Source organism: Amblyomma maculatum, chromosome 1 (genome assembly GCF_055883805.1).
Source record: "Amblyomma maculatum isolate TAMU_Amacu chromosome 1, ASM5588380v1, whole genome shotgun sequence".
NCBI classification, from domain to species: domain Eukaryota; kingdom Metazoa; phylum Arthropoda; class Arachnida; order Ixodida; family Ixodidae; genus Amblyomma; species Amblyomma maculatum.
This window is the reverse complement of record NC_139344.1, coordinates 182,289,386-182,301,188: the sequence shown is the minus strand read 5'-3', so window position 1 is coordinate 182,301,188 and position 11,803 is coordinate 182,289,386. Positions and strand designations below refer to the sequence as shown.

The following is an 11,803-nucleotide window of genomic DNA, read 5'->3' as shown; positions in this document are numbered from 1 at the left end:
AACTTGTGACAGTGTTGTTTGATTGGCCTGTGTACTGGGCTTTTCCTTTCTTTTGTCTGGCTTCACATGCTTTTAATATTTTATTGCATGGTGCTAGCACAAGCGCTTTCAATTCATTATGAAAGGCGATAGGAGATTCTTGCTGTTAAGTTGATCAGTGTGTGCATTTTTTTTTTTTTTGCCCTGGTTGCAATGAGGGGGTACTTCTTGCTTGCCATTTTGGGTTTGTTTGGCTCAGGGTAGTTTGTAGCATTTAGTGTAGTTTTCTGTTTCGTTAATTTAATGACTGACGTATGTGGCGACTTTTGGTTTGGTCTCATTACTTTAATCTGTATCGTTAGAGGAAAGGATTCTAATCAGCTGCAAATTTTGTTGAAATATGAGGCCACAGCAAGAACAAAAATATTGGAGAGAAGAGACACATTGATTCAGGACCATCTGCCTGGCTTTCTTTACAGTGCAGGCTATGTGTCTCGCATGAAAATTGACTATTTTTTTCTCTGTTGGCTGCAAAGTGCTAGCCACAGAAGTTATATGGAATCCTGCCTGCACAAATGCCACCCATCTGAGTTTCTACTTGCAGTATTTTTTGGGAATGCTATTGTTCTTATATTTATACACTTGTCGTAATTACTACTTACTGAGTGTTTGCAGATGTATTGTGTGTCCTTAGGCAACTTGTGGTACGGGAAAGGCACTCCTGGCACCAGCTGGCTCAGGCTCTGTGCCAGATGCGTCTTCTTTCTCACGGCCGTCCCAGTGAAGAAGCGCAACAAGGGATTTTTTGCTATTTATTCATATTTTCGTTCTTGTGCAAAAAAGATATACTCTTTATTTTAATTAGCACGGTGCAAGCCACAAACAAATTTTGGCACCTTATTTTGCTTTTTTTTTTTTTTTGTACTTTGGTTTTTGAAACCAGAGGCTTGTATTAGCTATTGAGCTTTATAGGTCATATGGTTCTGAAAAGCTTGAATGGCACCTTAGGTCTGTGCGACTTCTTGCCGGGGGAACCCAGCATTAGGAGTCTGTTCAGCAGCTAGTGTTTGGACTGCAGTTCTCATACAGCAGCATGTTTGAAGGGTGTACAGAAAATTTACTGTTATAGCATCGTAAATATACTACAGTGTTTCCCATTGTTATTGGACCTTGTTTATGCTGTCTTTTTATTTGCTTTCTGTGAAAGCTTCATACACTAGCATGTTGTAAGAAATGAAACGTGTGCATATTGTATAATACAGCTTCCAGACGTGTGTTACTAATTTGCAACATTTATTTAACCTTTATATACGATGTAAATGTGCTAAATTGCAACAAAAATTATTACTGTTTTACAGCCGTGAGTACCTTTTTTCCTTGTGTTCACTGGTTACATTGTCCACAATAAAGGTGAGAGCAGTTGACACCAGTTTCACTAGTGATTTAATGAATGAAAATTTAGCAGCAGTCTTTGTCTGTTGCATTTTTGAAGCTAGTTTATGACTGACTCATTTCAAGTGGAGTAGTTCATAAGTAAATGAAGCGCAGAACCTGCCAAGGAAATATTTTATGTGCAAAACCCATCTGGGGAAAACCAGCTGTCTGAAACGGCAGTAGGTGTATCCAATGTTTACCCATCATACTACGGTTTTTGCACCCAGTCTTGTGCATGAAGGACAGAACTTTAGCATGGGTTTGGTGCACGATGTGGTACAAAATGTTGAAATGGAATACCATCATTATTTCATCGATATTTGTGAAGTAAGCTCCATGGGAGCCATGTGTTAAAACTGAAGTAAGAAGATATGGCCTTGTGTGTAGCGAGGCCTACAACCACATCACGTCAAAATGCAAGCTGTCTTGTGCAGCAGGAACCAAGGACAAGAGGCTTGCGGAACCCTCGCGCCTAAAGGATCAACTTCTTGGGCTGTTCCCATGTGAATTCTGATCGGCCAAAGTGTCCATAGGCACTGGTTCTCCTGTAGATTGGCTCCTTCAGCTTGAGCTCTCTGTAACATGGCCAATCGTCATAGGTTATCATCTTTAAAAACATGGCATCCTGTGGCAGATAAGCACTTCCTTTTAATTTTGTGACAGTATAGACAGTTGTCATTACTAATGGCAGCATTCTCTTAGGCAGCGTTAAGGGTGCCCTTCTTTAACGTTCAGTTAGCATTGTTACAGAAAACTTGGCTACATGAAAAATTCAACACAGATCTCCAAATGCTTATTGGCAGTGGTGCTGATATCGGGCCACTTCTAAATCAAACTGTGGCAACTAAACGATAGCTTGAATTGGTCTTGCATAAAAGTTGCAAACTATGGAAATGTTTCTTAAAGCCCATCTCATTCCACAAAGCATCTGTATGGTCCAAGTTATGCTACATGGCTGATATTATTCTATTCAAGGCGCAAACACTGAATTTGAACCCAGCGCGTGCTGCTAGCACGCGTACCAGCCGGCAGTGCATTAGAAAGCAGGCCATAATGTGTTACTTCGCCGTAATTGCCGGACTGGTTTTGTTACCTGACGTTAGAAGGGCTAAGAGAACATATGATCGCAGAACAATTCCAGCACAGTATCTGTCACAAACCCCTGCCTTTACGGTCAAAGGAGGCGCGGGATCCCCTTTACAGTTCCCCTTCGTCCCTCTATGAGGTTTGAGAACACGTTTAAAAGTTAGGCCGGCCAACCCGTGAAGTATGTGTGTCTGTGTATGATTGAGAAATAAGTTCAAATAGGTCACTTTTTTTGCAAACAATTGAATGTTTATAAATAGTAGTCCGAATTACACTGCATAATAATAGAGTACAATAAAAAAAATGAAACGCCATGGCAAGATATTTATAAAAGACGACTAATTAAAAGGACAAGAGGAAAAAAATCCGACAATGAACAAAACGCTGCGATAAAAAGAAGGCTATAAAGACAACACAGCAAGTGTTCTAGATATAAGTATGGGCAAAAGTCACATAGAAAACACAGCGTAAAATATGACTGTCAGGTAAAGGTTAACAAAAGCGAAAATAATGTTCGATTGAACAACAGTCTGTGGCGAAATGGAATTCTCACGGTTTTCTTGCGAGTTGAGGTGTCGAAGGCTGGCTTGTTCGGTAGCGGAGGCCGTACAGAAGAGGAGACGCGTCGATCGCGGGCCCGGTTAAACAGAATACGATTTCCCAGAGCGGGAAACATTCAATTGTTTGTAAAAGAAAGTGACCTATTTGAACTTATTCCTCAATCACACACCGACACACATACTTCACGGGTTGACCGGCCTAACGCTTAAATGTGTTCTCAAACCTCATAGAGGGATGACGGGTAACCGTAAAGGGGATCTCGCGCCTCTTTTGAACGTAAAGGCGGGGGTTTGTGACAGTATCTCATCAGGTCCTTGCAGCTCTATGCAAGCAATAATATGATAAAACTTGAAAAACGGCAGTTGATAACGGGAGCACATTGCCGCGCGCCTCGTCTGCTTGCTCAGTGTGCAGCTTTACGGGAAAAAGTGTAAACAGATGCTGTCTGCGTACCGAACACAGAAAGAAAATTGGAAAGTTTTAACACATCATTTTGCATTTCACGCCGGTATTTAGTTCATCGTGCACAAGGAAGGCATGGTTACAGCGGAACAGATGTTCTCAGACCGCGGAACCCTCCCACTGGCCTGCAACAGCAGCATTGCGCGTAGATCGTCAAAACCAACTTTAGAGCGTTCGGTTCCGTTATCCTTGCTGCTTCCTAAGAGCAGAGCACAGCAGATAACCAATGAAAACCGGGCGGACTATCACGTGATTCCGTGCGCAGCTCGGCATGTCAGCCACCGGCATTGCGAATGACATGGTAAGTTGGTCTTTTGGCTGCAATTCTTTGCATTCTTGTTTGAGAGGTCTGCGCATGAGTGAGAGGGGGCCACTCGAGAGCTAGAAAAAGAAAATTAATACAAAAATAAATACAGGAAGACAAAAAAATAAGGTCCATTCACAAGCGTGAGCGTCGACAGGATTTTGTCTTGAGGGGGCCAAACCCGGCTCAGAAAGTTTCTTCTCGCCGATGTCAGCAGGAAAATAAGGAAGCATGAGTGGACGAGGTGGATTTGGAGGGCTAGCTTGTAGAATGGGGGCAAATGCCCCTTTTGCACCGCTCTGCTGATGGTCATGTTTACAAGCAAAGTTGCCTAATTTGTTAGGGGGGGGCTGTTTTGGGTTCGTTCAGGCAAAAAAGTTTGAAACCCCTGGACTAGAATATTGGTCAAGGGGTGAAAGCCAGAGCCTACCGGTGCCATCTGGGTTTACGCGATAGTTCAGTCACCTGCGCGAACAGGCACGATGCAGGTATATCCTTTTTCGAAGACAACGTGAATACCATCTGAATCACAGCAAGCAGGGGCCACGGATCAACTGAGGTCGGCTGTGGCGTCATCCGCAAAAAAAAAAAAAAAAAGGAACAATGCTGATGCTCCATGGAGATTTCAATCCTTCCCAAACAATTCTGCTGTTTTTACTCGAAAGCTGTGTTTCGGGAAGGTGGGTTTTCGGCAAAAATTCAAGCTCAGTTTAGTACGACTCGAAGTGCAAAATTACTAAATTCGAGGGTTTTGCACTAAATGATGATGTCGCTGCCAGGAGAAATCGAGCAAAAGTTCTGTACATAAGTGCACCAGTGAGTTGATTCTGTACGACCTCTGCATATCGCTTACTTGATGATTTTGCCGGGCCTAAGGTCAAAGTTCTCCTTCACGATGTGGAGCAGCTCCCGAGGTGTCTTGGTACCAGTGCCATAGGTGAAGATGGAAATGGAGACCGGCTGGGCGATGCCAATGGCATATGACAACTGCGAGGGAAATGGATATATTATTCAGTGCTTGATTTCTCGGATGCGTTGGCACACATTGCTCACGCTCATGTGCAGACTTGTCAAAAACAAATCCCGCCACCTGCCTTCGTGCCGCGGGCATCTAGGTAGCGCTGTTTGCACGGCGCGGAAACCAACTTGTGTAATGAGGATTGGGAAGAAAGGGGAGTGTTTTCAGTCACGGAATGTCAGCGTTCAAGAAGCTGCTGTTGTAGCAAAATAGGCAGTTGCAGTTATAACGAATGCTCTACAATTTGTACTTGCTGCAATATGGAATAAGCATGCAACGATGACAGGCAGCAGTATTTCAGACGACTGCGAAAGCTGGTGACACAAACTTAAACCCTGCAAGAACGCCACATAGCGCGTCGGAGTGTAAGTAAGTAGTTTTGTTATTGTAGAATAAAATAAAAATAATAAAGGAAGGAAAAGCTTTTTCCCTGCCCAAAGTTCATTTCATGAAGTTTTTTTGGCTCAACTGCAGCCGCTTTTTGTTTTTGGTCGGTTTAGGCCGCTTTTCAACTCTGCAATGCTGAACACAGATATCACTTCTTTCTACAGCAAACTAATAATAATAATAAATAAATGGTAGGATGCAAATTGCAGCCAGCATGTCCTCAAAGCATGAGAACAGTTTATGTGCGTTTGGTAAAAGGAAATACTGCCATTAGCTGCTTTCCTGTACAAAAGGAGAGGAGAATGTTGACTTTCACAAGAAAAAAAAAAGCCTTGCTCGGAAAAAGTCGAGGGGCGAAGTACATGTTGGCTTAGAAGAGTCGTGAAAGTTGTTTACTGACTTGCACTCGCTACTGCTTTCGCGCTTATGGTGGTCACTGCCAATTGCGGAGGTATAATTCATGCAAAAATTGTCCTCCCTTTAGACTGCCTTATGATGTAGTACTTTTATGGTGTCGAACCTGGTGCTGTATTCCATAAGCCTCCATTTTCCATTTCAATTGGCAGGACATCAGCATGACGGCGGCATCGGACGAAAGCAGCGACGGAACAGCCACAGAAATCGCAAGATAGTGGAGATAACTGTCGCCACTCTATGCACTCGCCGGTTAACAATGGGTTAACTACTCTCTGCGTCGTGCAACCAGTACTGCGGTGCTGTCGCCAATGGGCAATTGGTCCGGTCGCCTCCCACGAACGCTTGAAAGCCGCGACTTCATGTCCCAATCAATGCCAGAGGACTACATGGATCCGAAATGGAAAATTAAACTTATATGGAATGCGGCCCCTGATCATATTTTGTATACGGTTGCATTCGAATGTATTAACTAAAGAAATTTTTTGCAGGCGCAGCATACTTCCAATTAGTGTAGGCTGAAAGAGATTTGTACAAAAGTTTTGTGTTAACCCCACTGTATAAGTTACCAAATTTATTCTGCAAAAGCTTCTCCATAGTGATTTAAGGGATACACGTGTCCCAAAAGAGTGAACTTTTGAACAGGTGGTCTTACAAAGTCCAGAGCACACAAATGTGATTTATTTTTTCGCATAGTGTGCTATATTTAAAAAGAAACGCCACCATATAAAGAATCACACCGGCTTTTTACTTCCACTATTTCCTAAGCACATTTTTTGGTTAGAGAAAACAGAAAAGACAAACTAAGCATATAGCTACGTTCCCCACAAAATGTCGCTCGAGATAGACAGCTAGAGTGCTAATATTATGAAGTGTCATTGAAGCGACAGGTTTGGTAAGCTGCTTAACGTAAAGCGACGTGGAAATGTGCCAGGTAGGCAAACTGCTTTTTCATTTTGCAAGCTGGGACTGTTTGAGCGGGAGCAGAAGGTCAGCAGCTGCCTCCCTGAGGAATGTGATGGACCTTGCCGTCGAGCTAACACAATGGGGGACAGTGTGTCGATAAACATCGCAGAGAGGTATAGGTGTGTGGTCGAAGCGAACAAAAATGACAGAAATGAAAAGCCGGTGTCATTCACTGTATGGTGTCATTAGTGTAAAAAAAATATACCAACGCTAAGCAGCACAATTCGATAGTTGTGTGCTCTGGGCACTCATAAGGCCACTTAAACGCGCGCGCACACACACACACACACAAAAAAATTGAAACATTGTTTTTCTTTTTGGAACGATAGTTTTTGTAAGCACGCATAGTCGTACTTCATCATTGTATGATGGCAATCTCAAGCCATACAGAACAGCCAGGCAAGTGTACCCAACACCACATAGAGGCTACAAACAAGCACATACCCAATTAACGCCAGCTAGGTTACACCAGTGGTACTCTACACTATACTCTCCGCAATGCCCACACTGTGGACAGGTAGTCAACCTCTACCACATGGTGTGGGCATGCCAATTCAGTCCCATAGTTGACTCTATTCCAGACCATCAGAAGAGCAGTGGGAGGTTATTCTGCTCAGCGATGATCCCGATCGTCAGCATCGGCTGGTGGGGAGGACCAACGCGGCAGCATTATCCAGTGGACTACCGGACTAGACGGCCCACCCACATGGTCTACAAGACTGTAAATAAAAATGCTTTCAATCATAATCGTCCTCGTCATATACGTTGCACAACAGTCTTCATACTCTAGAATACTGAAATTTAGCAGGGATGGTCCTAGCTGTCTCATAAACTAGCCCCACAAGTTTCAGTTACATGGAGCAAGTGGCTCAAAAGTTTATTTTAAGGTAGCATCTCGTTATAACGAAATCGAAGAGGCCCCAAGATTACTTCGTTATAGCTACTGCTTCGTTATGGCGGTAGGCGATACTGCTTGCAATTTTTTCATGCCAACGGCCGGGTTTGCATGGCACTTTGCATACCGAGAACATAGCTGGCGTTTAGCGTAACGCCTCTGTGCGTTGAACCAACAACCAACATGTGCGTCGCGCGTCTTTCACGGGGGCCAAATATAAGTATACATCAACCGAATATTGTCAACCTTGCCAATGAGCGCCTGAGTCTTCCGCAGATGGGCTGCAGAGCTTAGAAAATGACGTTTGAGGGACTAAAGGCTTAGAGGACAAGGATGCCTAATCAGAATGTTTGGTTCTGTTTGCGCTGAAGCCGAAACAGGCAGATGGGAAAGATGGAGCGTGAAGGCGATTTCATCTGAGTGACTTCTTCACCCCTTTTGTTTTTTTTTCTTCGCCTCACACCTCACGAGATGCGGGTCATAACTTGCCCGCGTTTTAGGAGAGTCTTGTGGAGAATGCACACATCAAAACGAAATCGTTGATCATGGCCGCCTCCTGGTCAACGGCAATTATAGTTTTCCGCTGCTTGGCTCCATGAAACTGCCAAGCCCACGGAGTGCACTGAAGAAGGGTTATAACTTGCAACCATGCATGCGACGAAATCCGAAACTAAAGTGCACATGGAACAGAGAGCGCTTGCTGTGTGCCGGATGCCACAAGGAAGTAGCAAAATAAGTGAACTGCAGTTTGCATCATCCAATTGGTATGAACGTGTTTGGGCGCCGTTATGAATATACACATTCAGTGTTAAAAGTGTGGTGGTTTTCATTGGAGGCTCGTTATATCCTATTGTAAGAAGTTTGTACTGTGCATAAACGAGCTATCAGATGGTTTGGTTTGATTTATCGGACTCGGGAAATTTCGACCACCTGGGGTTCTTTAACGTGCACTGACATCACACAGCACACGGACATCTTGCTTTTCGCCTCCATCAAGAGGCGGCCGCTGAGGTCGGAATTCTGTCCCGCATCCTTGGTAACAGTAGTCGAGCGCCCTAACCACTGCGCCACTCCGGCGGGACAGCTATCAGATGGCTTCTGTAAAACAGCATCCAAGGGGAATGGCTGCTTTCTGCCCCCCGCAAGCTTGCCCAGCTAAGCTGTTGCATAAGCGAAAGCCAAAAAATGGTTGGCTGTCAGAAGAGGCATTTCCAGCAGTTCACTATGTACGCCACCAGTGTTGTCTATGAAATACCAATGTCTTGTGGGAAATCCTATATTGGACACACGGGCCGTTGTGTGAATGAGCGACTTAGGGAACATGCAAAAGACAGAAAATAATGAGGGTAAGCGACTTGTTTTGCACCGTAGGGCTTGCACCAATTGTGTACCACCGTTGCGCGACGTGAGGATTCTGGGCAGAGGCAGAAATCAGACGGCTCGTGAAACTTTTCTATAGAAGCCTTCTATATAAAACAACGGAGAGACTAAAAATGAAATTGACTTCATACTGTGTTCAACCCCCGTCATTATACAAGATGTAGAGATAATCGGAAAAGTGCGATGCAGTGACCACAGGATGGTGAGGTCCCGAATTGGCCTAAATCTGAAGAAGGAACGCAACAGATTAGTAAGAAAGAAACCCATCAACGAATTAGCGGTGAGGGGGAGGGCAGAAGAGTTCAGGATCTCGCTACAGAACAGATCTTCAGCTCTAACCGAGGATGGTGACATTACCCTAGAAGCAATGAACAATAATTTCAGAGATATCATTACTGAGTGCGCTGTAGAAGTTTGATTAAGAAACGCCAGAGTATGAAAGCTTCCAATCTAACAGACCAGGTAGAATTGGCCGAGATATCAAAGCTAATCAATAAGCGCAAGGTGGCCGACATAAGGAAGTATAACATGGAGAAAATTGAGCATGCTGTAAAGAACGAAGGAAGCCTTAAAGCAGTAAAGAAGAAATTGGGCATAGGCAAAAGCCAGATGTATGCGATAAGGGACAAGGCGGGCAACGTCATCACGAATATGGACAACATAGTCAAAGTAGCTGAGGAGTTATATACAGATCTCTACAGCAGCCAAAGTAGTGAGGACCGTAATGAGATTGGTGGTAGGGAAAAACAGTCGGACGTTCCACCATGTGACGAAGGACGAGGTCAAGAAAGCGTTAGAAACTATGAAAAGGGGGAAATCAGCTGGAGAGGATCAGATAACTACAGATTTGTTCAAAGGACGGGGGGGATATCATGTTAGAAAAACTGCCTACCCTGTATACGCAGTGCCTGGTGTCATTGACGGTACCGGAACCATGGAAGAATGCAAACATTATCCTCATTCATAAGAAAGGGGACTCTAAGGACCTTAAAAATTACAGACCAATAAACTTACTGTCTGTTACGTATAAGGTATTTACTAAGGTAATCGCTAATAGAATCAGGACAACCTTAGACTGCAATCAAGCAAAGGATCAAGCAGGTTTTTGGAAACGATACTCTACTATCGATCATATCCATACCATCAACCAGGTGATAAAAAAATGCTCGGAATATAACCAGCCCTTATACATAGCATTCATTGATTACGAAAAAGCATTTGACTCAGTTGAAACTTCCGCGGTGATGCAGGCATTGCGAAATCGGGGTAGATGAGCCATACGTGAAAGTGCTGGAAGATATATATAGGGACAGCACAGCAACTATAGTTCTGCATAAAGAAAGTAACAAAATTCCCATAAAGAAAGGTGTTTGGTAAGGAGACACGATCTCCCCAGTACTATTCACAGCTTGCTTAGAGGAAGTATTCATAGACTTGGAACGGGAGCAGTTAAGGATAAGGGTAGATGGAGAATACCTCAGTAATCTGCGATTCGCTGATGACATTGCCTTGCTAAGTAACTCGGGGGATGAACTGCAAATAATGATTGATGACCTAGACAGGAAAAGTAGGGAGGTAGGCTTAAAAATCTATGCAGAAGACTAAGGTAATGTTCAACAGCCTCAGGAAGGAACAGCAGTTTACGTTAGGTAGCGAGGCACTGGAAGTAGTTGGCGAATATGTCTACTTAGGATAGGTAGTAACCGCAGATCCAGACCATGAAAAGGAAATAAGAAGAATAAGATTGGGATGGAGCGCATTTGGCAAGCACTCGCAGATTATGACTAGAAGCTTACCGGTATCGCTCAAGGGGAAAGTATACAACAGTTGCACCTTACCAGTACTCACCTATGGGGCTGAAACGTGGAGGCTGACCAAGAGGGTTCTACTTAAGTTGAGGACAACCTAGAGGGCTATGGAACGAAAAATGGTAGGGGTAACATTAAGAGATAGGAAGCGTGCAGAGTGGGTCAGAGAAATAACTCAAGTTACTGACATTCTAGTGGCAATTAAAAAGAAGAAATGGGCATGGGCAGGACATGTAGTGCGAAGAGAGAATAACCGATGGTCGCTTAGGGTAACAATTACTGGATTCCAAGGGAAGGAAAGCGTAGCAGGGGGTGGCAAAAAGTTAGAGGGGCGGATGAGGTTAAGAAATTCGCAGGGGTCAAGTGGATGCAGCTAGCACAGAACAGGGTTAATTGGAGAAATATGGGAGAGGCCTTGGCCCTGCAGTGGGTATAGTCAGGCTGATGATGATATAAAACAAGCAGGCTCGAACTTATCAGTGACACTTCAGTTTTCCTTTATCAAACATTTCTCTCACTCTTGCTTTGATAAGATTGATGCCTCTCCTTGATACCTCGTATGCATGCACCTAATTTAGCTGAGAAGGCTATATATGTGAGTTACTTTCACTTATTTAACAGTTGGACTAAGCGCCCATGGTGTCCGCTTTCTTGTGTGTGTTTATGTTGCGCTGAATTTCTTGTAATTATGTCTGACAACCAACTAGCTCAGTAGTTAACTCTCTTATAAAATGGCTATTCCTTCATTATATTCATTATTTCGTTAGAGACCGTGTCATTATAGCGAGGTTAGTCAAATTTAATGCCAAAGATCCACATCGTATAACAGACACATGTTACACGGCTAAATCCCCTGCGTGTGAGTGGTTAACCAGCACAGTTGCTTGGCACAGAAGACATCCGAGGAAGGCGGTGCAACATGGTGACACATATGGTCCTAAACCGATGGTAGCGTGGGCGATTTAACTGGCCCTATAGGTACCGCAATATGTGCGTGTGTGTTTGTGGGCCTGTGCTAGCATTGCCAAAAAGAGTGAAATCCTTGAAAAAACAGACTGCAGTATCGGCAGTGGAGAGGTAGAAATTGCTCCTTAGTCCAAGAATATAGC

At 43.9% G+C, this 11,803-nt stretch overlaps 1 protein-coding gene across 1 annotated transcript in view; it reads right to left on the bottom strand.

Annotated features, from left to right (window-relative positions):
* Positions 1 to 777: 777 nt before the first annotated feature.
* LOC146205054 (S-adenosylmethionine synthase-like) overlaps positions 778 to 11,803 on the bottom strand; it is a 30,608-nt gene continuing 19,582 nt past the window's right edge. The window contains exons 8-9 of the mRNA XM_084589740.1: positions 4,680 to 4,813; positions 778 to 1,988 (exon numbers count right to left, since the gene is read on the bottom strand). Coding sequence (XP_084445866.1) covers positions 1,886 to 1,988; positions 4,680 to 4,813 — 237 coding nt within the window. The 3' untranslated portion in view covers positions 778 to 1,885. The remainder of the gene's footprint in view (positions 1,989 to 4,679; positions 4,814 to 11,803) is intronic.